General features: G+C 36.9%; 1 protein-coding gene across 2 annotated transcripts in view; it reads left to right on the plus strand.

Moving 5' to 3' along the window:
• Nucleotides 1-1,889, plus strand: part of rnf24 (ring finger protein 24) — a 51,766-nt gene extending 49,877 nt beyond the window's left edge. For both annotated transcript variants that reach the window (XM_063008318.1, XM_063008317.1), the window contains one exon: nt 1,448-1,889. In XM_063008318.1, coding sequence (XP_062864388.1) covers nt 1,448-1,589 — 142 coding nt within the window. In that variant the 3' untranslated portion in view covers nt 1,590-1,889. The remainder of the gene's footprint in view (nt 1-1,447) is intronic.
• Nucleotides 1,890-22,790: the final 20,901 nt, after the last annotated feature.

The following is a 22,790-nucleotide window of genomic DNA, read 5'->3' on the forward strand; positions in this document are numbered from 1 at the left end:
GCCTGGTCAGTGTCACGTTGGGTCAGGTTGCCACAAAATTCCAAGAAAATAAAGAAAAAACCCAAATACAAACTCATTGCCACTAGTGGTTGAATTGTAAATCACACACAGCTCATTGTTTAGTATAAGAAGCCACCTTTTGTAGGGTTCTTAGTTTTTTTTCTTTCCATCGCTCTCCTGGAAGGTTCTCCATTGTTCCATTAGTAGCAAATGTTTTGTTAACGTTTCCAACTGTTGAAACCGGGGGTATTTGGAGATAGTCTTGCACCCCTTGGACTGCTTGTGCTAGGTGATAATAGCATTTCTGGTCTATTCAGACAGCTCTCTTGTATTGGCCATTGTGAAGAAAGAACAGAGACTGGCCCTTCTAAGCATCAAATTGACCATTTATAAGCTAATTAAAGTCCTGTGAGCTCTAGGAAAATAGGGACAGATGAGTCTGATTTCTAATTTATCACAGGTTAGTCTGATTTTGTCCTTTGTTTTAAACTGAACAAAGGGTATGCTGGTATTGTTTTTACATCTGTTAAGTTCATATCCACCCAAACAGTTTCACTAAACACTTCATTTCAGGAGAAATTTTGCATGGTTTACTTAATATTCAGAAGTGCCAATACTGTTGACCACAACTGCCCATTATTGAACACATTAATTAATCATTGATTTCTGTAAGTAGTGATTGGGTGGCACAGCAGTAATCCAGGGTCCGAATTCCCTTCCAGTTGGGCGTCATACAGACATTACTGCCTATTTTTGTCTGAAGTCCCATGGTGGACTGTCGTGCTGTCTGGGCTTTGTTACTGCATTACGTCCAGGGGATTCTGGGAATATCTGGAGCCACTTTGACCTGACCAGAATGAAGCAGTAGTGTAAACATAAAAGGAATGAATGTATGATTTTGGTTATTTTATATATACTATGTATTTTATGCTGTGCTCCTGGTATGATCTACGCAGGATACTCATTCCTAGGGAGAGTAGCATTAGTACCAATTGTCCTTCACTCATATACAATTAACATTACTGTTGATTAATAAACACTTGAGTATACACAGCTTTACAGGCTATGGGCAGTTGTAGCCTAGCGGTTAAGGTACTGGACTAGTAATTGAAAGGTTGCTGGTTCAAGCCCCACCACTGCCAGGTTGCCACTGTTGGGCCCTTGGGCAAGGCCCTAAACCCTCAGTTGCTTAGAATGTATACTGTAATTCGCTTTGGATAAAAGCGTCTACTAAATGCAGATGATGATATAACTACATAGCACCAGTCCAGCTTTATGCATCATATCTTCGGGTGGCTTTTTATAAAGTAGGGCACCTCTACAACCCAAACCAGCCTGTACCGTGAATGTAAATGCTCGCCAGTATACTTAATTATTAACTCATTATTTAAATGCATTCCTTTCATATCTGCCCCACCCACTCCTACCTTCTTTCTTTCTCTTCCAGGTGCCTCATCAAGTGGCTGGAGGTAAGGAAGGTATGCCCTCTGTGCAACATGCCGGTCTTACAGCTGGCGCAGCAACAGGGAACGTCTGAAACAACGGCCCTTACACAACAGCCACTTCCCGGAGTAGAAAACCTGGTGTAGCCATGACTTCCTTCTCCTCCTACCTCCACCCTCACTTGCTCTACTGTACAGGTACATACAACGAACACATGTGGATGGAGGACATGCTCACATACAGCAATAGCACTTTCTTGGAATTTCAACAGATTTTTATTCTACAATGGCGACGACAGATTTCCAGCTACGATCATTAGTTTATTGGTTTTTTTCCCCTGTCCATTATTATTATTTTATTTTATTTTTTTGAGTGGACAGTGAAGAATCAAGAGTTCAGACTGTTCCACACCAAAGCACTTTTCTGGGGACACCAGCACAAGAGCGGAGAGGACTGTAAAACGATGAAGAAAAAAAAAAAAAGGGGGGGGGGGGGGGGTTCTTTCTTTTTTTTTTTTTAAACAAGCACTTTACATGGACTTAACTCTAATCACCTAATAGTAGCAAGGTCCTATTTTGTATTGTTTGAACGAAATGTATCATGACTTTTTTTTTTTCTTTTAAGTACTGTATTATGTAAGCAAAGCCGTAATGAATAATTCGAAGAAGGGATGACTGCCTTGCACACTATGTACATTAAGATGGAAAAGGTAGGGGGTGCAGTTAAAAAGCCCCGTAATGAAAGCTGAAACAGTTTAAATGTTATTCGCTCATGCACTGGGGCGTATACTCTCTAGGAAGTATTGATTGTTAGTATTATTGCTCTTCTGTACTAATCTGTGTCTTCAGTGCAGACACTTAAGCATTGGGCAACTCAAATCCAGTAAGGTGTTTAATGGTGGAGTGAAAGGTCATTGTGTCCCAGTGAAACTCATGTGTTCTGGTCCCATTTTCTGTATTTGGTAACCAATACGAGCAACATACAATACTTCAAGGTAGGACTGCACAATGACAGCAAATAAGTGGTAAAATCACAATCATATTTAATTAACCAGTTTAGGTGCTCAGGTGGCGCAGTGGTAAATCACACTAGCTCACTACTGCTGGGATCCAGGGTTCAAACTCCAAGCAGTGCTATTGGCCGACTGAGGTTCTACAGAGACACGTGTGTTACTGCTCAGTAATTCAGAAAGTCGGATTCAACACTGACCAGGATAAAGCAGTGGTAAAATGTAAAAATCTAATAACTATGTATTATTTGAATATAAAATTCTGTATTAGTATTATGCAATTGAGTACAATTATAAAAATAAGTTATAATTTTCTAAAAAAAAAAAACAACTCAAATAAAGGTTAACTCATGAGAAAATTACTCCAGTAAAGTGATCAACATACATAAAAAATTTAGTTGGGTCTTAAAACTACAACTACTTTTATTACAATGCAAATGTAAAATTACATACAAACTTGTACAGACCCTGACATTTTCTCAAAATGAAATATAGTTTATAATTAACAGGTAACTTACTGGACTAGTAATCACAAGGTTGCCGGTTCAAGCCTCACCATCGCCAAGTTGCCACTGTTAGGTCCCTGAGCAAAACAAAAATTTTCAGGGTGCAAGAGTATAAAGATTAAACTTTCAGCACTACTTGCAAAAAAAATTACTAATTTTTTGGTTGTGCCACTAGAAAAACCTAAACAACTAGCAATAAATGCACATTAAACATGTGCAAGAGGACCCAATAAATAAAAGGGTGATCGGTTCACACAGCTGCCTACTAAGATGCTTGTCCACACGACAAGTGCAAATACATTTTTAATGGCGCAGACACATTATCTGCTTGTCCGGGTGCCCAAGCTAGTATTTTGTCCACCCTTGTATAAATTGACAGATTTATTACTGGTTATCTGTATCGATTTATGACACGTTATGCATTTTTATATATTTATACAGTGCTTTAAAATCTTTAAGTCATAAACTGTGGATCCCTTATCAACATTTGCCTCTTTTTATTTACTCTCCATGCTGTAAAACATAACGTAAAGTATTTCATTTTAATGTTACAGGAAGGTGTTTAAGATGTATTAGATGTCTCTATAAAACTAAATAAAAAATCATAAATAAATAAATAGATTACATGATGCAAAGCAAATTTAGGTTTTACTGTAGAACAATGTAAATAATTAATACTGTTTTAAATGTATTATACAGTGTAATGTTAAATGATTCACATTTAGAGTACTTAGCAGACATTTAACCAAAGCGACTTACAATTGTGACAGTAAACAATCTAAGCAATCAAGTGTTGAGGATTCTGCTCAGGGGGTCCAACAGTGGTAACCTGTCAGATGTGGGATTTAAACCAGCAACCCTCTGATTACGAGTCCAGTACTTTAAACTCTAGGCTACCACTGCATCAAACAAAACAGATGTAACCAACAAAATGATCCTATCTTAAATATGCTAAATTGTGCAGCCCTATTTTCAAATGTGTTGTTTGTTATCTGTACATGCGAAACTAATTTCGAACATCAGATTGCTCCATTGTTTTAATGCTACTGTGCAAATCCTAATATATTGTTACGATGGTTTAATAATATCCATTCCTGGCTACAGACAACCGCTATTTGGGTCACTAACATGACCAAACCATGTCTCATTATTTTGCAAACCAGATTTCCATTGATGAGAGTTTATTTCTTGCAGCTATTGAGGCAATTTTTGTGTAGATTCAAAAATAAAAGAGTAAACACGTCTATCCAGCTGCCGCAGCTGTTTGCATGTGTTTAACCCATTGTGAAGGCACTAAACTCGGCCACTTTGGCCCCGGTGATTCATTTCCATGGAATTGTCACTTATGCACTTCAACACCTCAAATGTTTGTTTTGGCTCTGCCTTACAGCATATCTCTGTTCAGTAAAAAAAAAGAGGAAGCTTGGTTTAAAGTCTGGAATTATGTGTTAACTTGTTATTCCCTTTCATTCTTTTACAAACAAACTGTGCCATTCAGACTGACCCAACCAGACCCACCCCTACCGATCACAACAGATGGGAGAATAACAGATAAGTTTATTAGAAATTTCATGAGCCAGAATACAAAAGACCAATTTGTACAGTCCTAACTGTTGTACATTTGGTGGTGTTTTGCCGAAATCTTTCTGCCTTCTAGAATCTTAGTGTCCCTTAGGTCAATGTGCATTACTAGTACTTACAATTAACTTTTGTACTGGCATTCTTGGTAAAGATGGGTCAAAAGGTAATAAATAATAATCTCTTTGCGCCTAATTAGCTTATGTTGAAAACATCAGAAAAATCTAACCTGTAATACAAAAAATTCTAAAAAATATTTTAAAAAATACTTTTGTAACAAATCCTATAGTTTTAAAGGACAAAACCAAAAGTTTTTAGGAACTCAAAAGCAGACATCTGTGAATTCCTAAGGTTAGAGAAACAAAAATCTCTCCAAGGATCCTGGTTAAAGATTTGCAGAAAATGATAGCACATCTATATTCAGACATCATTTCTTTTCCCAAAAACAATTTAGAATGTCTTTCTTTAAATTAAAGAGTAAAAAAGCTGGAGCACCCAAAGAGATTCTGCATTGAGGAGTTTAAGAATTCTTGTTTTGGATTCTTCTCGTTAAGCATTACAGGAGAAGACTGTTTTGGCAAGGCAGCTTGCGCAAAACTGCATAATGCAGATGTGCCAATTCTTATTGTAAAACATGTATTGTTAATGTATTTAATCAGGCTAATTTATCAAAGATTTATCAGTGCCATTTAATACAAATCTACATTTGAATTTATTACATTTCAGTTTAAGAAAAGCAGAATAACAATTGATGCTACTAAAACAGATTACAATGCTGCTTGTCACAGTAAAGTTGAGGACAGTCTGTGATATAACACTACAACTATACCCTTAGAGGATAGGGTATATACTGTATTTAGAAAAAAAATAACAATACTATCCTGCTTTGGCTAATCATAGTAATCACTATGAGCTGTACTCCTATAGTAGTTAAACCATTTAAAGCTGATGTGGTCATTTGCAGATCAACATTGTGGTCAATGTTAAGTTTACCATGCAGCCAGTGTTAACTGAATAAGACAAAGGTAAAATGATCTTTCGTTCTCTGGTAAAGAACACAAGCTGCTGCATTTTGAACCAACCTAAGCATAGTTTAAAATAATATAGCCTTCTATCAAAAAGCCATTATTAAATTTAGAGGTTCCAAAGACATGCACTGTGAGTCAAATAAGGGACCTCTGTACCTTTGCACATACATTTGCGTAGGATGTTTTTTGGCTCTGCGCCCAGTGTTTCCTGTTAAAACTGTACCTGCTGCGACCCCGACCGGGATACTGTCATGCAACTAAGCTGCTGAATCTGGAATCCCGGTTTTTTTTAAAGTAGAGGGCAGGAAGATGTTGGCACAACACCAGCATTGCTCATGCACATAGCTTATTACACACGTAACTCTGCACTGCTGCATAAGCACTGTGCCTCAGTCAGCAGGTTGAACCACGGCTTATTGTGTAAAGCACGATAAAAGCCTTTTCGAAGCTACGTTCTGGTGATTTTCCACCCGCTGATGCTTTGTTTGTGGTGACCCTATTTGCACCAGCTGAGGGGAAAGTGCTGAATAGGCCAATTTCAATGGATGTCAGATGTTTTAAATAGAACTAATGGATTGTTGAAAATCATTTAAAGCAAAATGTATACAACTTTAGTTCTTGAATGTTGCCAAATAATCATGATGTCACATTCTACAGAAATAACAAACTCGGTGATTCCTCCACCCAATCTATTATTTTCTTTCACTGGTCATTATTGCCAAACTACATCAGCAAAACTCATTAAGGGCCTTGAAATGTATTTTCTGATTATTGTATCCTTACATTACATTTACATTAGGTAACTTATTAGCCATAGTGGACATCATTTACTGCCCGTTCGCAGACTGTAGGAAAGCCTTGATATTGTATAGTGTCTCCTTGTTCCCTGACCCTTGTGGTTTATCGTGTACAGTGTTTTTTTCTAGGAAGACTGAGCCCTGTACTGTTATTATCTCTCTAATCACCCCCCTTACATGCCCTGTGTTTAACCCCTTAACCCCTGCACTCACCCCGTGTCTTGGCAGTACCTAAACCAACCCCTCACCCCTCGTATTAACCTGTATTAAACACTGAGAATGTTTGTGAAGCTCACAGACATGGTTGTAAAACTAAGAATTCTGCAGCAGAATATTTTTGGAGACAATTTGCTTGTACAGTATTTGTAAGTTCTATTTTTGTATATTTAATTGACATTTTGGAGAAAATAAAAAAAAAAGATAAAGATTTTTTTGTTTGTTGTTTTGCTAATTTAGTTTTATTCGTTTAAAAATAATGTTGCATGTGATTGACTTGAACTGTAAATAAAATTACCACATTTCAATGGTAAACAAAACCCTCAGCACTGTCTTTTTTTGCTTAATTTTATTAATACAATGGTAATTTAGTGGATTATGTGTATCTTCATTTTATTACAAACATTCAAATTAACATTATGATTTACAAAGATTTATAAAGTAAGTTTATATAGTGTGTGTTCTAAAGAGTTCAGTGAAATACAGCGTGGTACTGTAATACGATGCCACCGTTGCAACAAGTCAGATTGTAAAAAGATTATTATTTGCTGCTAGATATTCCACAATTAACTGTTAGTGTTATTATTAAAAAGTGGAAACAATTAGAAAAAGGCCTGACCTGAACCCTGAAAGCCTTTGTGAGGCCCCACAAAAGCTCCTCTTGATAAATGGGCAAAAATTCCCACAGACACACTGCAAGAATTTGAAGAAAGCTTTTCCAGAAGAGTGGACGCTGTTGTAGCTACGGGGGGGATGGGGCAACTCCATATTAATGTCTGTGGATTTAGAATGGGATGTCATAAAAGCTCCTGTAGGTGTCGAAATACTTTTATCCATGTAGTGTATAGTGGTTTTTGAAGGGTGTGGTATAAAATAATAAAAAAAAATTATAAAACTTAGAAAATACAATATAAATGAATGAATACAATAACATAAATAAATAATGGGTTGAAAGGCTCTACCATTTAATATTCACTGATGAGCAAAAAAATTAGAACCAACCCACAAAATGTACATGCTGATATCTATTTCATAACAATAGATGCATGTTACAGTCGGGAATATATAAAAAAAACTGGGCTGATTTACCAGAGCTGACATTTCAAACTAGTCAGTTAAAAACTCGGCTCTGCCATCCGGCTGGGCTGGCGGCTACATAAACAACGATTGGCTTGTTGTTCATACAGGTTGGGAAGCCGACTAGGGACCTCATAACTGATGCAATTACGACCTCTGCTGGCTGGTTGATGGCGCCTGCAAAGAGTCGGGGAATAATGCTGATCAGGGTGTGGCTCTTCGTACACGAAGCTGATCCGCATATGAACTCGCCTCATGCAGGTGAAAAGATGCAATCGGCTACTGCAGTCTTGCTCTCCTCAATCAGAAGTGGAGATCAGCATAAGTAGAGAGGAAGCGTAATGCAATCAGGTAACTGGATACAACTAGATTGGGAGGAAAATTGGTAAAAACGCAAAAAAAAAAAAAAATTGATAGATACTCATAGTTCCCATGTTGAAAGCAGCAGACGTGTGCTGAATAAAGACCTGAGTGACTTCAATAAGAGCTGAATTGTTATGCCCTGACAAATGAGTTAAAGTATCTCCAAAACTATGCTGAGACTGTATCAACTCTGTGCATCAAACCCTTTATGTCTATGGGGCTGCAAAGTAACAGGCCAGTCAAAGCACCTAGACTAATTCCTGTCTACGGTCAAAAGCACCTACACCTGTACACCGGACATGAAAGGATGTGAAAAGCATGTGGACGGCTGTGCACACATGAGGCATTTACCCACAGAAGAGATGGCATCAGGATGCACTGCAGAAAGATCCCAGCAACATACAGAAGTTAAAGGAAATGCTGGTAATGTCCTTGTACCAGATACAACAGAGCTGTTTTAGATGTCTTGTGGAGTCAGAGCTGCTTTGAAAGCATATTCATCTGGTCTTAATGTTTTGGCTGATCACTGTAAATAATAATTTATAAATGTGTTAGAGCGGCACAGTGGACAGTGCTGTTGCCTCACAGCGAAAAGGTTTTCGTGTGGGTTTCCTCCAGGTACTCCGGTTTCTTCCCACTAGTTCAAGGCTAAGCAGTCAGCCTAACTGGAGCTACAAAAAATTGCCCCAAGTGTACGCAACTGTATATATATATATTTGGGTCTGTCTAAAAAATACCTGCTGCCTTGCTGCCTACTGCCTCCCTAGGCAGGTGCCTAAGTAGAGAGGAGTCTAATAAGACATCAAACTTATAAGGCAGATTATTTAGACAATTATGGTTATTACACCATCACAGTTTTAGCTTCAAACTAAATGGGCTGAGGCGGCACAACTTGCTGCCATGCCAGCTAACATCTCCCTCCATGACCAAAAATGGTCAAACTGTCACATTCCCAAGCCTGAATTTGCAAATATTTATTTACATTTAAGAATAATTCGCTGCTCCACATTCGTCTACCATACTTGTAATTTTTTATTAGGAAAGTTGTGCCGCACTGAATGCTGGGATTGCCTTCACAGCTAAGGAAGCATCGGATGCTCCCTTGATATTCAGTCAGATTATCGCTTAGAATTAAGGCACCTTAGTAGGCAGCATTTTAAGGTATCTAGGAATTCAGACAGCCTTATTATCGGGAGTGCACGTAGGATGACGTACATTCTGTCTATGTAGAGAGATCACTAGGTTTTCAGACAGACCTTTTATGTAGCTGTCACAAAACACCAAAGGGAATAGAACCCCTTAGAAGCTGTGAGTTATGTAACATGCTGGTGTCTGTAGCAGACTGAAGAACCTGTCAGTCACAGACTGTGCTGTCACTTTTACTTGGCCAGAGTCTCCTTTACTTAACTCACACCAAAAATACCCATTTTATTAGTCTCAAGGAGCCAGACTTCATCTCTACTGAAAAGCAAATCTTGCTGGATTTTAGCTCGAAGGTGGGTAAAAAACAAAGTCTTACTAGGGGAGATCAAGCATGAGTTCAATTTAATAAACCAATCTATGGCTCTTGCAGGTGGAGTTTGAAGACATGATGGTTATTAAAACAGACTGTTTTTTGAACCACACACTGCACAAACTACTGTGTTTAAATAGGGCACCACAAATGGTATAGTAATACACTATACAGCACATAGAATGGTGTTTGGGATGTAGCCACGCGTGCAGTAGCCGACTGCATCTTTTCACCTGTACGAGGCGAGTGCAGTGTGGATCAGCTTTGTGTACAGAGAGACACACGCTGATCAACGCATTATTCCTCGACGTGCATCAGTTATGAGGTCCCTATTTAGCTTCCCACCCTGTATGAACAACAAACCAATCGTTGTTCATGTAGCCGCCCAGCCCAGCTGGATGGCAGAGCTGGGTTTTAAACCGACGAGTTTAAAATGTCAGCTCTGGGTGTGCTAGCGTGTTTTACCTCTGCGCCACATGAGCGGCTTCATTAGCTTCATTGATGTTAAATAGGAAGGGCTTGTGGCATAGCTACAAAGGCCTGTGGGTAGAGCCACACTTTTTTTAGCACTGCTCATTGCCTTTTTGCTTTTGCTAAGATGTTCCCAGGATGTAACTGTTTTAGACATTACGGGCTGGCCCTGCAAGATTAATTTACTGGAAATTATACCAAGCTGATACAGGTCCAAGAAACCAGCTAAACATTTTGAGAACAAGTTCACATTTCAGTTTTGGACATGTTTTATGTTAATACAATTCCAGTAAAATTCAGAATAAAATTTCTAGTAAATTTTGAATAAACTGTCAGATGTAAAATCATGTATCATTTTAAATGAAATACATTTACACATCTTTTGCATTTCTTTTACATGTTTTACTGTCGTGGTGGATCCGGTTTCCCCGGAAACACTGGGCACAATGCCAGAATTCATTCCAGGCAAAATGTTAATCCATCACGTGGCTTTCGCCAAACCCGCTCCCCTCTTATCAGACATAGCCAATCATGTCTGTGTAGGCGCCTGGCTGGCAGATAGCACCTGCTGAGATTTGAACACGGATCTCAGCGGTGGTGGGCTAACGTAAGGAAGCACTGTGCCACCCGAAAGTCATACAGACATCGACTTTGCTAATTTATTAATTTGGTGGTGCAGAAATATGTGGCTTGGCTATAGCTGGTTGGTTCTCAGTGCCCATATAAAATGGGAGCTGCAAGTCTGAGACCACTAACTCCAAGTCATGTGATCTGCATAACAATTTTAGTGAAAATTCAGTCTTTAAAATGCTGAAACTAATGGAAAGCCAGTAAATGTGGCCATGTACAGGAAGTCTTTCCATTGAAGCACATGCTCAGACGACTGAGCTGGTGAATTTAATCCCATCTGAAGCTTGTTTAAGGAAATATACTTGCGGCTACTGGTTGACTATTCTAATCGTGGCCATGCCAAATCCTAACTCTGAAATTCTCGTCAATTGTTTATCTTTTCACTCAAGTTGTTATGTAAACAACTGTAAGATTGCACTGTAAATGCAATCAGATTAAAAAGTACTTAAAATGTGAACTTTAAAAAGCTGCTTGAACACAGGTAAGACTGTCCACAGCCAAGCGAGCTTTACATCAGCTTGCAGTCTGCTGTAAAAAAAGACGACTTGTCTTGTGATCAGTAATGTAATCTATGTTGCTGGATGTATATTTTGCCCCCAGCTGTTTCACAGAATAATTTAAGAAAAAAATAGAATTCATTAAATCTTAATTTTTCCATTATTTACTCACACAAAAAGAAATGGCTGTCGAAACTAGCAAAATCATAAATCTGCCAAAAAAATACACAATATGGTTAAGTATTCGGACACCTGACCATGAGCTTGTTGGACATTAATTAACCATGAACATTGATGTAGAGTTGGATTCCCCTTTGCAGCTAAAACAGCCTCCACTCTTTTGGGAATGCTTTCCACAAGATCTCTGGTGTATGTGTAGAAATCCGTGCCTATTTAGTTTTATAATCAATTTCTTACACCTGTTAGTAGTGGGTGTGGCTGAAAAACCTTAACTCTAATATTAGAAGGGGTGTCCACATATTTTCAGCCATATAGTTTACATGTTGCTGATGAGTGTGTGTAAAGTCATAATGTAATAATGACAGTAAATAATCATAAAACAGTATTGATTCATATTGCCTACATTTCATCTCATCAAATATTGTGGACTTAATCAACACTCTGCTCATGTAATGACTCTTTTGTGATCCTCTTTGAATGAAAGGCCTCATTCTGCTTTGTAAAACGAGAAAAACTGTCTGTCACTGCCAACGCATTTCATCCTGGCTGGGTGGTCAGCTCTTTGCTAATGGAATTTAGATGTTGAAGTGTCACAGGAGGACAGGGACATGAGCAGAATCTCATCAGGGACTTTTTTCATCTATACTGCATTGTGTAAGGACCTGTGCTGGTCTGGTAGACAGGAGATTTGGGCCAGCAACATAATGTCTGTGGAGAGTTTGGTATGTTCTGACTACATCTACATGGGTTTACTCTAGATACTTTGGCATCATTCATGAAAATGCAGTTTGTGGACTTGCTACTCTAAATTGCCTATGAAAATAGAAATGTTTGCAACATGTACAGATTGCACAATGCTAACATAACAGTGATAAGCGGACTTGTTGTATAGTAACATAGTGTAATACAAATGTGCACAAAACCTAACTTAAGACACAATAATTAGGGACCAAATATTCATTGATTGATTGACTACTGCTATTTGGCCGTAGTCATCCTTCATCATTATTATCCTGCTAAAAAACAGCATGGCCTGCATAATAAGGTTAAGGTGGTAAATAAGATAGATAGATTAGAATGCTAGCTTCTTGACCAGTGTGTGGTATAGTGTTACTCTAGTTTCGTAGTTGTTTTGGTTTTCCAATTTATAATATTCAAACCAGCTACGCTTTACTGGTTGTTATGGTGATTACTTGGTTCTTGTAGGTGATTTAGCTGGCCTACCAGTTTGTGAAAGTCAATCTAACTGGTCATAATTCTGATAAATGATTGGGTTTCCCAGCAAGACCAGCTTGACCAAGCAGGACTAACAGCATTTTACTGGTCCAACAGCATTTTTATGAAAAGATAGGTGATTTACTATCTTAAACCAGTGACAATCCAGTAAAAATATCATAGGTTTATTTTCATGATGTTTGCTTCTGTCCAAAATAGAAATGTAATTGTGGAGTTAAAAGTTAATGGATGACATGCACATACATGTAAGGGACATGATGTCATGACAGTCTTGAGATTTCAATAATTTCTATAACTTTCAGACATTTTAAATAGGTCTCAAGTTTCCCTAGAAATGTGCTGGTAAAATACAAACACACAGCAATGTTTTATAATGTCATTTAACTTTATAGCATAACCTTTTAATTATTTGTTAGTAATTGGTATTTGCTATGGTTGCTTATTTGTGCCTATATAAATAAAGTTATATAAGTTAAATGAAGTTTAAAAAGCACATACTATTACTTTAAATGACATTACTATATACAATTTATTACAACCAACATATGGCCAATCTAAAAATTATATATATTCTTGGCCCATAATTGTATTAAAAACACACAATACACTTATTAGAAAGTTATTATTAAGGGCTTTTCGTGGTTGAATTTGTTGTTGTGATTTTGAGAAAGTGTAAAATGGTTTTACATTTTTGATAATCAGTAAAACGATGCAGGTTTATTAATATTGTACTACTGACCCCTTGTGGTCAATACAGCAGTCATCCCATTCAGTGGGAATTAATTTAAAATTATAATTAATCAATAAAGCAACAAATCTTTTATTTGTACTTTTGTCAGTTAAAAAAAAGATTTAAGAGAATAAAAAAAAAAAAAAAAAAATCACAGGTACTTGTTTTCATTGCATTTTACAAAATGTCACAACTATTCCGGAAATGGGGTCTGTACTACTATATGTACAAATGTATATCAGTTTATTTTAAAGTATTATAATTAGGGCTGTCAAACGATTAAAATTTTTAATCGCGATTAATCTCAGAATTTCATATAGTTAATCGCGATTAATCGCATTAAAAAAAATCTGTGTAAATGTTATAGAAAACAAGGATTTTTAAGTGAAATGTTACAATTAAAATGGTGAACACATTTTATGCTAAATGTACTGATGTTAAAAACTGCTGGGACAAGAGAAAACTGTAAGGGAGTTTTATTCACTCACATACTAGGCAGTAAATGTCAGATTGTAGGTTAGAATTTCTCCATCAGCAAACATTGTAGATCAGCGGTGCTTTAGGTGGGATAAGGCGTAGTTATTGTAACAGACTTGTCTGTGGTTGTATCGTGACGATGGTTTGATGGACGTTTCTACACGAAGTGAGTGTGTTTTGACCCTTTGGGGCTTCCATAGTTCATGAACTAACGTGCTCGACTCAGCTTTCCGGTATTCGGTACAGAAGAAGAAGTTAATTAAGTGTAATAAAGTGTTCTGCTCCCGACAACTTGTGAGTATAGCGTGTATTTATTTATTTATTATGCAAGTGCATCACTACCACGATCGGTTACATTATGTTAACAACCCGCCAATGAAAAACGGTGGCAAGTCCGACATTAAAACGTTTGTTCTACCAGTCAAGTCTCAACATGAACTAGAATTTGCGTTAATGGCACTAATTTTTTTAATCGCGTTAAATTGAGGTCGCGTTAATGCGTTATTATCGCGTTAACTTCGACAGCCCTAATTATAATATAATAGCATTGGCCATTTTAATTTTACATTTTAAACAAAATATTTTGTTTTTTAGTTATTTAATAAAGACAGCAGTACTTACCAAAGGGAACTTCAGACATATGGTTCTCTGACAGCTCCAAGACAGTTCATACCACTCATACAAGACCAAGCTCCTACTTAAACCCTAATGTGATTTAAAAGAAGTGCTGAAATGAGATAGAAACCGAATAATTGATTATCTATCTATCTATCTATCTATCTATCTATCTATCTATCTATCTATCTATCTATCTATCTATCTATCTATCTATCTATCTATCTATCTATCTATCTATCTATCTATCTATCTATCTATCTATCTATCTATCTATCTATCTATCTATCTATCTATCTATCTATCTATCTATCTATCTATCTATCTATCTATCTATCTATCTATCTATCTATCTATCTATCTAATCCATCCATCCATCATACACTTATGGCAAAAGGTCACAAGAATTTTTCTTCGAAGGGATTGCTGTCTCAAGGGCCAGGAATGTGTTTGGTACATAAACAAGTTATTTTGTTTCTAAAGTGTGCAAGATGTGCCAGTTCATCCAGGTTTTTTACAACACTTTCACTATCCTGAAGTCGCACTTCATACTCCTGCTCATTAGGTGGCGGTAATGCACCTGAAGTTGTTCTGCCAACCGCAGTTACTCTAAATGAAGAAGGGAGGAGTAGCGTGTGTATGTAAGATGTGAGAGGAGCTGCGTCTATACAAACATGGTTTCTACTTTCTTATGAAACGGGAGAAACGTGCTGAATGTAGCAGAGAAAAAGTAAAACTGTAGTATTGGTACTATCGATATTTGGATCGATCCGCCCATCCCTAATAATAAGACGTGTGAAGTTGTCAATACCTAACCTAGCCAACTAGCTGAGATACTAAAACCCAAATAGCTCATACACCATAATTATTATTACTTAAAAAAATAAAGACTTGTGCAGCACACTAACTATACGAAATACATTACAGCTGTGAGTTAAGATCCAAGCTCAACACCGGTACTTGTTAGCTTAGTCGCTAGTGTTAGCTGCTAAGCTAATCACAGTGATGTCTGTTTCTATATGGACTCTGTATTTAGAACCCTATCATATTAATATTGTAATACATACATTTCTGTTAGTAGCTGTTCTCAGAAGGGTTGTAGATAAATTCAGTTGTTTAAAGCGGTCCGTTTTCTTGTTTCTGGGTGTTTTACTGTCTCACAACGTTACTATCATGGTGTATCGCCACCATGCGGCTAACTCACACCACGTAGTTGTGTTTGCTGGGTGAATACATTTGTAAATTGTGAATAGTGACCGAATACATGTGTCCTTGTTAATTAAAAATAAAAATATATGCTCTCATTCACCAAAACACAAACACAGAATAAGAGCCTCACTACGCATGCTCCGATTCGTTTGCGTAGGGTGCGTAAGGTGCGTCTGTACTTTACGTACCTATAGTTTACACTATTATTTCCTATTTCTACATGTGCAAAGCAAAGTATTCAAAAACTTACAATCTTCGAATGCCTACCAACGTACTGATGTCTGTTAGGTTTTTAACAACATAACAATGTGACAGTACCACAACAAAACACAGCAGAGCAGGAGAATTTGCAAAATTTGGTATCCATCCGATACCAATTAAATACAGGTCCAGTATCACCGATACCAATACAGATACTTTTTACTTATAAAAGCAGTTTGTTTACTGTCATGTAGGGGAGAGCAGTGTGTCAAGATTTTTGTTCAGAACCAATTATATAATAACAAAACATAATGCAAGATACCGATACTTTTTAATAATTAAGGTAAATGCATCATCAAATTGCTAAATCGGAATGAATTTTCATTTGTAAGTAGCTGCTCTCAGTAGGGTTGTTAATAAATTCAGTAGTTTAAAGCAGTCAGATTTCTTGTTTCTGGTGCTTTACTTTCTCACAATGTTACCATCATGGCGTATCACCACAAAGCGGCCAACTTTGTAGATTTTTAATAGTGACCGAATATATGTGCCCTTGTTTATTATAAATAAAAAAAATCAATGCTATTCTGAATAAGAGCCTCACTACGCATGCTTCGATTCATTTGCGCAAAGTGCGTAAGGTGCGTCCGTACTTTACGTACGTATAATTTACACTATTATTTCCATAAAATTGCCCCATTTCTGTATGTGCAAAGCAAAGTATTCAAAAACTTACAATCTTCCAATGCTTACCAATGTACTGATGGCTGGTAGGATTTTAACAACATGACGAGACGGTACCACAACAAAAAACAGCAGAACAGGAGGGGAGGACCGAGGAGTGCATGTAAGATGTAAGAGGAGCGGTGTCTGTCTGTACAGACATGGTTTCTACTTTCTGATGAAACGGGAGAAACGTGCTGAATGTTGCAGAGAAAAAGTTAAACTAAAGTATCAATTCCATCATACTAGTATCGATCCGATTCCAATACCAACGTTGGTATCAACAATATTAATATTTGGAACGATCTGCCCACCTCTATTAGGTACAACATCATGACTTATACAGCTACGGCCCTATTTAGCTAATTTAGCGTTATTTATGAGTTGCTAAGTGTCAATACCTAAAGCGCCAATTACTTTTTATTTTTATATTCTTGTTTTTAGCCAAAGTTTAAGTGTGAGAATATGAACAGTGACTTCTTACCTGTTACAAGCAGCTTTAGCATAACAGCCATGTTGACATTTACCCTGACTGTAGGTTTCATAAAAAATTATTCCAGGTTACTTTTTTTGTAGTTTAAGAGTTTTTCTACTACAACAAACTTTAGAATAGTGAATCCACTCATGCCAGCCTGATACTGGTGCAGTGTCAAATTAAATACCACAGTTAAATTGGTCCTTTTTTTAACTTTAATTAACAATCTGGGCATGCAAAAACCCATATAAAATAGCAGGATATGCAGGATATGTAAATAAAAGAAAGCTCACCCAAGGCACCCAACTCGTGTACAAATATGTAGGCTATGTAAAACATTACATATGTTGAGAAAATGTGTATTAAAAGTAATTTTGCATTGCAGATTTTTTGGGCCTTTCAACTCAACCCTACTTTGTAGGCCCTCCTAAATCCTGGTCATAAAATGTCCACTATTTGCACATTTGTGCTTGGAACCTGGTTGTCGTTGTTGCAACTATTTGTGGTTGTTGTAAAAAAAAAACTACATACACTGACATACAAGATGGTTTCATGTGCGTTTTTAATTTTGTTTCATAGGCTATGCCCACAATAAAATTGCATGAAACTTAGAATGTAAACGTTTGCATCACACTCTTACTTCACGTTTTGAACTCTAATAACGACTTTGCAGAGAATAAAATGTTTGACAGAGCAATCTAAGCTATTGAAGCATCTGTATTAGGCAGTAGTTAGAAGTCAGGCCAAGCAATGAAAGGCTTTGTACAGGACTACTGACATGATACAGCAGCGTGCTTCGTCGGGACCAACTGTATAAAATGAGCAAAAATCATTTGTACACTTTGTTCAAATGGAGAATACAATGTTGAGGTAATGCATGTTTATAAATAGTGACACATAAACATAAAGTACAGCCATTTGCACAGAAAGATGTGCATGCAGCATTCCTCCAATATGACAAAGGAATACTTTAGTGATCATTTTTATTTACAGCATCTGTAGCATATGTGTGACTACCATTAACAAGGATTTTGGCTCATCCTCTTGCTTTCCTTGTTCAGAGACTTTCGATTTTGTCTGTAGAGTGCTTTGGCAGTTATAAACTACTACTGCATTAGACCACCATGCCACCTGAGCACTGTAGTATAAGTTTTTTAAATGTCTATTGACAGAATTCAAAAAATGACTATAGACATACATTATGTTTTGAGTAAACTGGCTTAATTCGTTTCCCAGCACAAAGAAATATGTCAAAATCATAGTCTGTGGTAATCACTCGTATAGTACAGACATGGTGGATAGAGATGAAGTTGGAAAAAAAAACACTGGAGTACTCATTTAATACCTTGGCACGAAGCTGGTCATAAAAAGAAATTAAGTATCAGAGGCATCTCATATGCATAGACGGTACTGAATCCAGAAAAAAACATGGACAGGCAGAAAAACAAAGCGTTGGCATGTTACCATTATGAATATATCGATATATACAGTGTAAGTAGTTGTGTAGCAGTTCAGACAGGGATGTACATTTCCATAATAAGTTAAGAATAGACAGATGTGACCAGTGTTTCTCACATACACTTCATAAATATAAATTTACATTTCCCCCCCATGTCTCATGTGCAATAAATAAATAATAAATCATTACACCATCTTTGCATGACTTTTTGTTGAACATAACACATTGGTTTGCATTATGGATACTTATCTTTACAGAACAGCCACAAGAAAAAGGGCACGACACCTGCTACTTTAAAACAGCTAACAACACTAAAACAATGGCTTTCGTAATTGTCAAAACGGATATGCTTGCACTAGTGGGGGCTGCAGGTTCTGTAAGTTTAGTCTAGGCTAAATGATACAGATGAATACAGTGTTGTTTCTAATGACCAGATATATGGTACTGTTTTTGCTCTTTAAGCCATTTTATAAACATAAAGTTTCATGTGGGTTCTTTACTTTAATTAAAGGGAAGGTTTAGCCAAGAATACAATATACTTTTTCCTTTTATCTTAGAAGACCAGAGCACCTAAGTAAACATTTTGCATGTCATTGTCATTAAAAGCACCCGGTTAAAGTTGCTGTCGGTCTGGTTCCTCTGGTAAAATTGCGCACAAGGCCAGAACATCCTGGACAGGGTGGCAATCCATTGCAGGGTTTTGGCCACTACCCCTCAGACACAGCCAATCATGTCAGTGTAGACAACAGGACAACTGATAGCTCCGCTGAGATTCTAACCCTGATCTCAGCAGTGGTGTGCTAGTGTTATAGACCACTGTGCCACCCAAGCCTAAAAAGTGCTAATTATAAATAATAACTTTAAAAATTACAAGCCAAACTGTTTAAATTGATGCTTAATATTGTTTATATTGTTTAACTGGTCTTCATTTTAAAACAATCACTACATTGTACTCAATGATGACATTTGCTTAGGGTCTGGCTTCCCTAACAAAAAAATAAAATACAAAATAATTTTTTCAATGTAAAGCTATTTTTCCACTGAGAGAAGTTTGTTAGCATGGAAGGCTTGTGTGGATCTTTCCGAACTGAATGTCTTTAATATATCCTTACAGAACTCGCAGTCAGTGGCCTTGGTAAAAGCTTTGATTAAAAAGTGCGTTAGGTCAAATACAAAAAGCATGAAACAAAGTGACACGAAATAACATCCTTAATACTTAAATATTTCTTACACATTTCTCTTTTTTTAACCCGGTACAAGGATTGTTCCATCTAAAAATGAGTAATAAGCAAGCAGTAAAGCTTTAACATCTAATAATCTAGCAACTCTATTGAACCAGTTCAGAAGGCAACATGATGTATAATGCTTCACAAACATGCCATCTTTATAGACATTTTATAGAAATAAATAGCTCAAATAAACTATGCTCTTTTTAAATAATCATCTCTATAGAACTCTGATACGCGTTTGATATATAAAGCATCTATAATACACAACATACTGCAAATTCAATACTACTTACTCTTTCAAAGAGATTTTACAAGAGTGACCAGGGCACCATGGAGGGTAATTTAAAAGAAAAAGAAAATCTCTTAGGTGGAGGATCTTTTTGATTTTTGGTAACACCATACTTAAACCCAGCATCTTAAGACAAGTCATGACTTCTTTCCAAACTGAACTGTATTGTTATACCTTTATTAGTCATTATCAGTGTTGTCTGATGTCATAACTGACTATGCAACATGCTATTTTTTGCTCACATTAGGGCCTGTTTAGGAGGGCTGGCAGTAAATGTACAATCACCTCCACATATAATAGCACCCCTTGAAAGCTGGATTGCCGGAAAGCTCCAACTGGGCTGTGGATGGATCTTTCAGCAGGACAATTCAAACTACACCTCAAAATCAACATAAAAATGGTTCAGTGACCACAGAATCAAAATCTTGCGGCCAGCTGGCATGGCATGAACAGGCCACGCACCTGAGCCTTAACATCTATAGAGATCCTGTGGGAGGAGTTTAAAAGGAGAGTCCACAAGTCTGGACCATGAAATCTAAAGGATCTGAAAAGACTGTATATGAAAAAATGGCATGTCATAAACCTTTATGGCATGAGGACCATCAAGGAATTAACCATTATCACTAGTCATGTCAGTCTTATGATGCAGAGTTCTAGTTAAGTTTTACCAAATATTCAGTTGCTTTTTTCTTTGCGTCCACCTTAATATTAACAAAACATATTTCACAGTTCTGCATAAATATCATATGTACAGCTTTTAAAGTCATCATTAGACAGATTGTCAGAAACTTAAAATGTAAATTTGTGGGCTTGGTACCCAATTGCACGCTTCCACTAACCTACAAATCGCCAAACATTCATCATAACTGGGCATTTATTTAAACAGCAGTTAGTAAAATTGAGTCCATACCATAATATATTCTTCACCTCTATAGTCCATTTAAGATTATCTCAAACCTTATGGGTTTAGACTGACTGTACAGCACTAAACTATGGGAAATTATCCTCTATGATAAAAGCACTTGGTTAAAAAGAATAAAAGCAATGAAAAGCTTCAAAATAACACCAGCGCGTAATGGTTAACTGGTACAATACTAAATACTGAAATGTGATGGAAACCATTGTGTTACTGTTATTGCATCTGCAGGCTGCTAAAAAAGCATCATAACTATAATATACTGTATATGCTATCATGTCTAGTTGTCAAGTCGAAATCAGTTAATCAGTAAATTTGACCACAGTAAACTTCTTAAACTGGACATATATGAAAACTATTCATCAGAAACATATTTATATAACTACTAAAGTTGGGAATTTTTAGGCACCTTACAATTCGACACAAGTACAGTTAAATGTGTCACAATGCAATGACAAACCAATCCTCAACACATCTTGTTGCATCTCGATTCCAGTGGATACTGAATAGATATTATTTTTTAAGCTCATTAAGCCCATAATATGTGGACGAAAGTATTTTATTTGATATGACTTAAGTCACAGTACATATAAAGTTTTTTGTGAGTTTTTTACCCAACGTGGATCCATCCAGTTCCCCTGTACAGTTTGGCAACCAACAGTTGGATCCTGCTATGCCTGCTGTTTTCCTCTGTCACTTGTACAACTGTTGAATTGACAAGGAGTTATTTACCATTTGGCCTTTTTTTGCAGGCATTTTTTGTCTGTAGAGCACCCGGCCAGGTCAGTAGTATCGCTGACAGTAGAACTTAGATCTTCGGGAAGTTGTTTTCAAGAAAGGATCCATATGGATCTAATAAATATTGTAAGCTGTAATAGCTACAGTGAAACAATGTAGTTTGAGGGGTTAACTTAATGTATAAGAGTAAATTTTTCAATAGCCAATTATCATATATTTTTATATTATGGTTGAATCACTGCAATTTATACATTCCCCAAGCCATGGTTCAAAGTTTAAAGGAAAAACTGGGTCATTTTATTTTTCCAATTGTCATCTTTCCCTAAATGTAGTTCGTGGGATCGAGGCATGAAGACTGGTCAGTGTTCGCTGACCAGTGTACTGCATATTACTACTGTCCCCCAGCCATCGTTTGACACACTTGTTATATGACTGCCAGGTAGTTTAAAAAAAAAAAAATAATACCCCACTATATTATATAAAACATTTCTGAAAAAGTTGGGACATGCTTTAAATAGAAAGATAAAAAATAAATTAAGGTTCAAGCTAACACATGATAGATTCCTGTTTTATGGCAGTTATAAAAATGTCCCAGCTTTTTTAGAAATGGTGTTTGTATATTATAGTGTAATCAGTGAATCAGCTGGGCCGCAAAGCAAGTCCTAGGCTGCAGACTTGCATTCAAGTGCTGCAAGCTGCTAAACTGGGTTAACTACCCTTGGTAAATATGCTTGATGAACAGAAGCTAGATAAAACTGTTGATTCCTGATTGCAGTTTTTAGGTAGTTGTTTTGAAATAAAAAATGACTGCAATGCATTCTAGCATGCATTATGCAGTGTATGGTACTTTGAATGCGAACTGAGAACTTTGGCCAGAGTAATGTGTCATCTGGGTATCTGTGACATACTGGAAATTTGTGTTGTTTGTGGACTGTGTTTTACATGTGCTTTAAAGAGGGGTCAGTATTAGTAGGATACATAGGATTCATAGAACATAGAACACAGCCTGGCTGATATTACTGTTTTTTTTAATGATATCTATGCATTTTCCATTTTCTTCAATCTAATCATAACCAGTTACTCAGTTACTGCTGCAAACCCCTACCTTGGCCAGGGTGGGCTGTACTTAACTCACACCCTTTCCGACACGCAGCTTCTTTTCAACAGCATGAAGTGGGTTCACACTGG

This window comes from Trichomycterus rosablanca, chromosome 14, assembly GCF_030014385.1.
Source record: "Trichomycterus rosablanca isolate fTriRos1 chromosome 14, fTriRos1.hap1, whole genome shotgun sequence".
In the NCBI taxonomy this organism is placed as follows: Eukaryota; Metazoa; Chordata; class Actinopteri; order Siluriformes; family Trichomycteridae; genus Trichomycterus; species Trichomycterus rosablanca.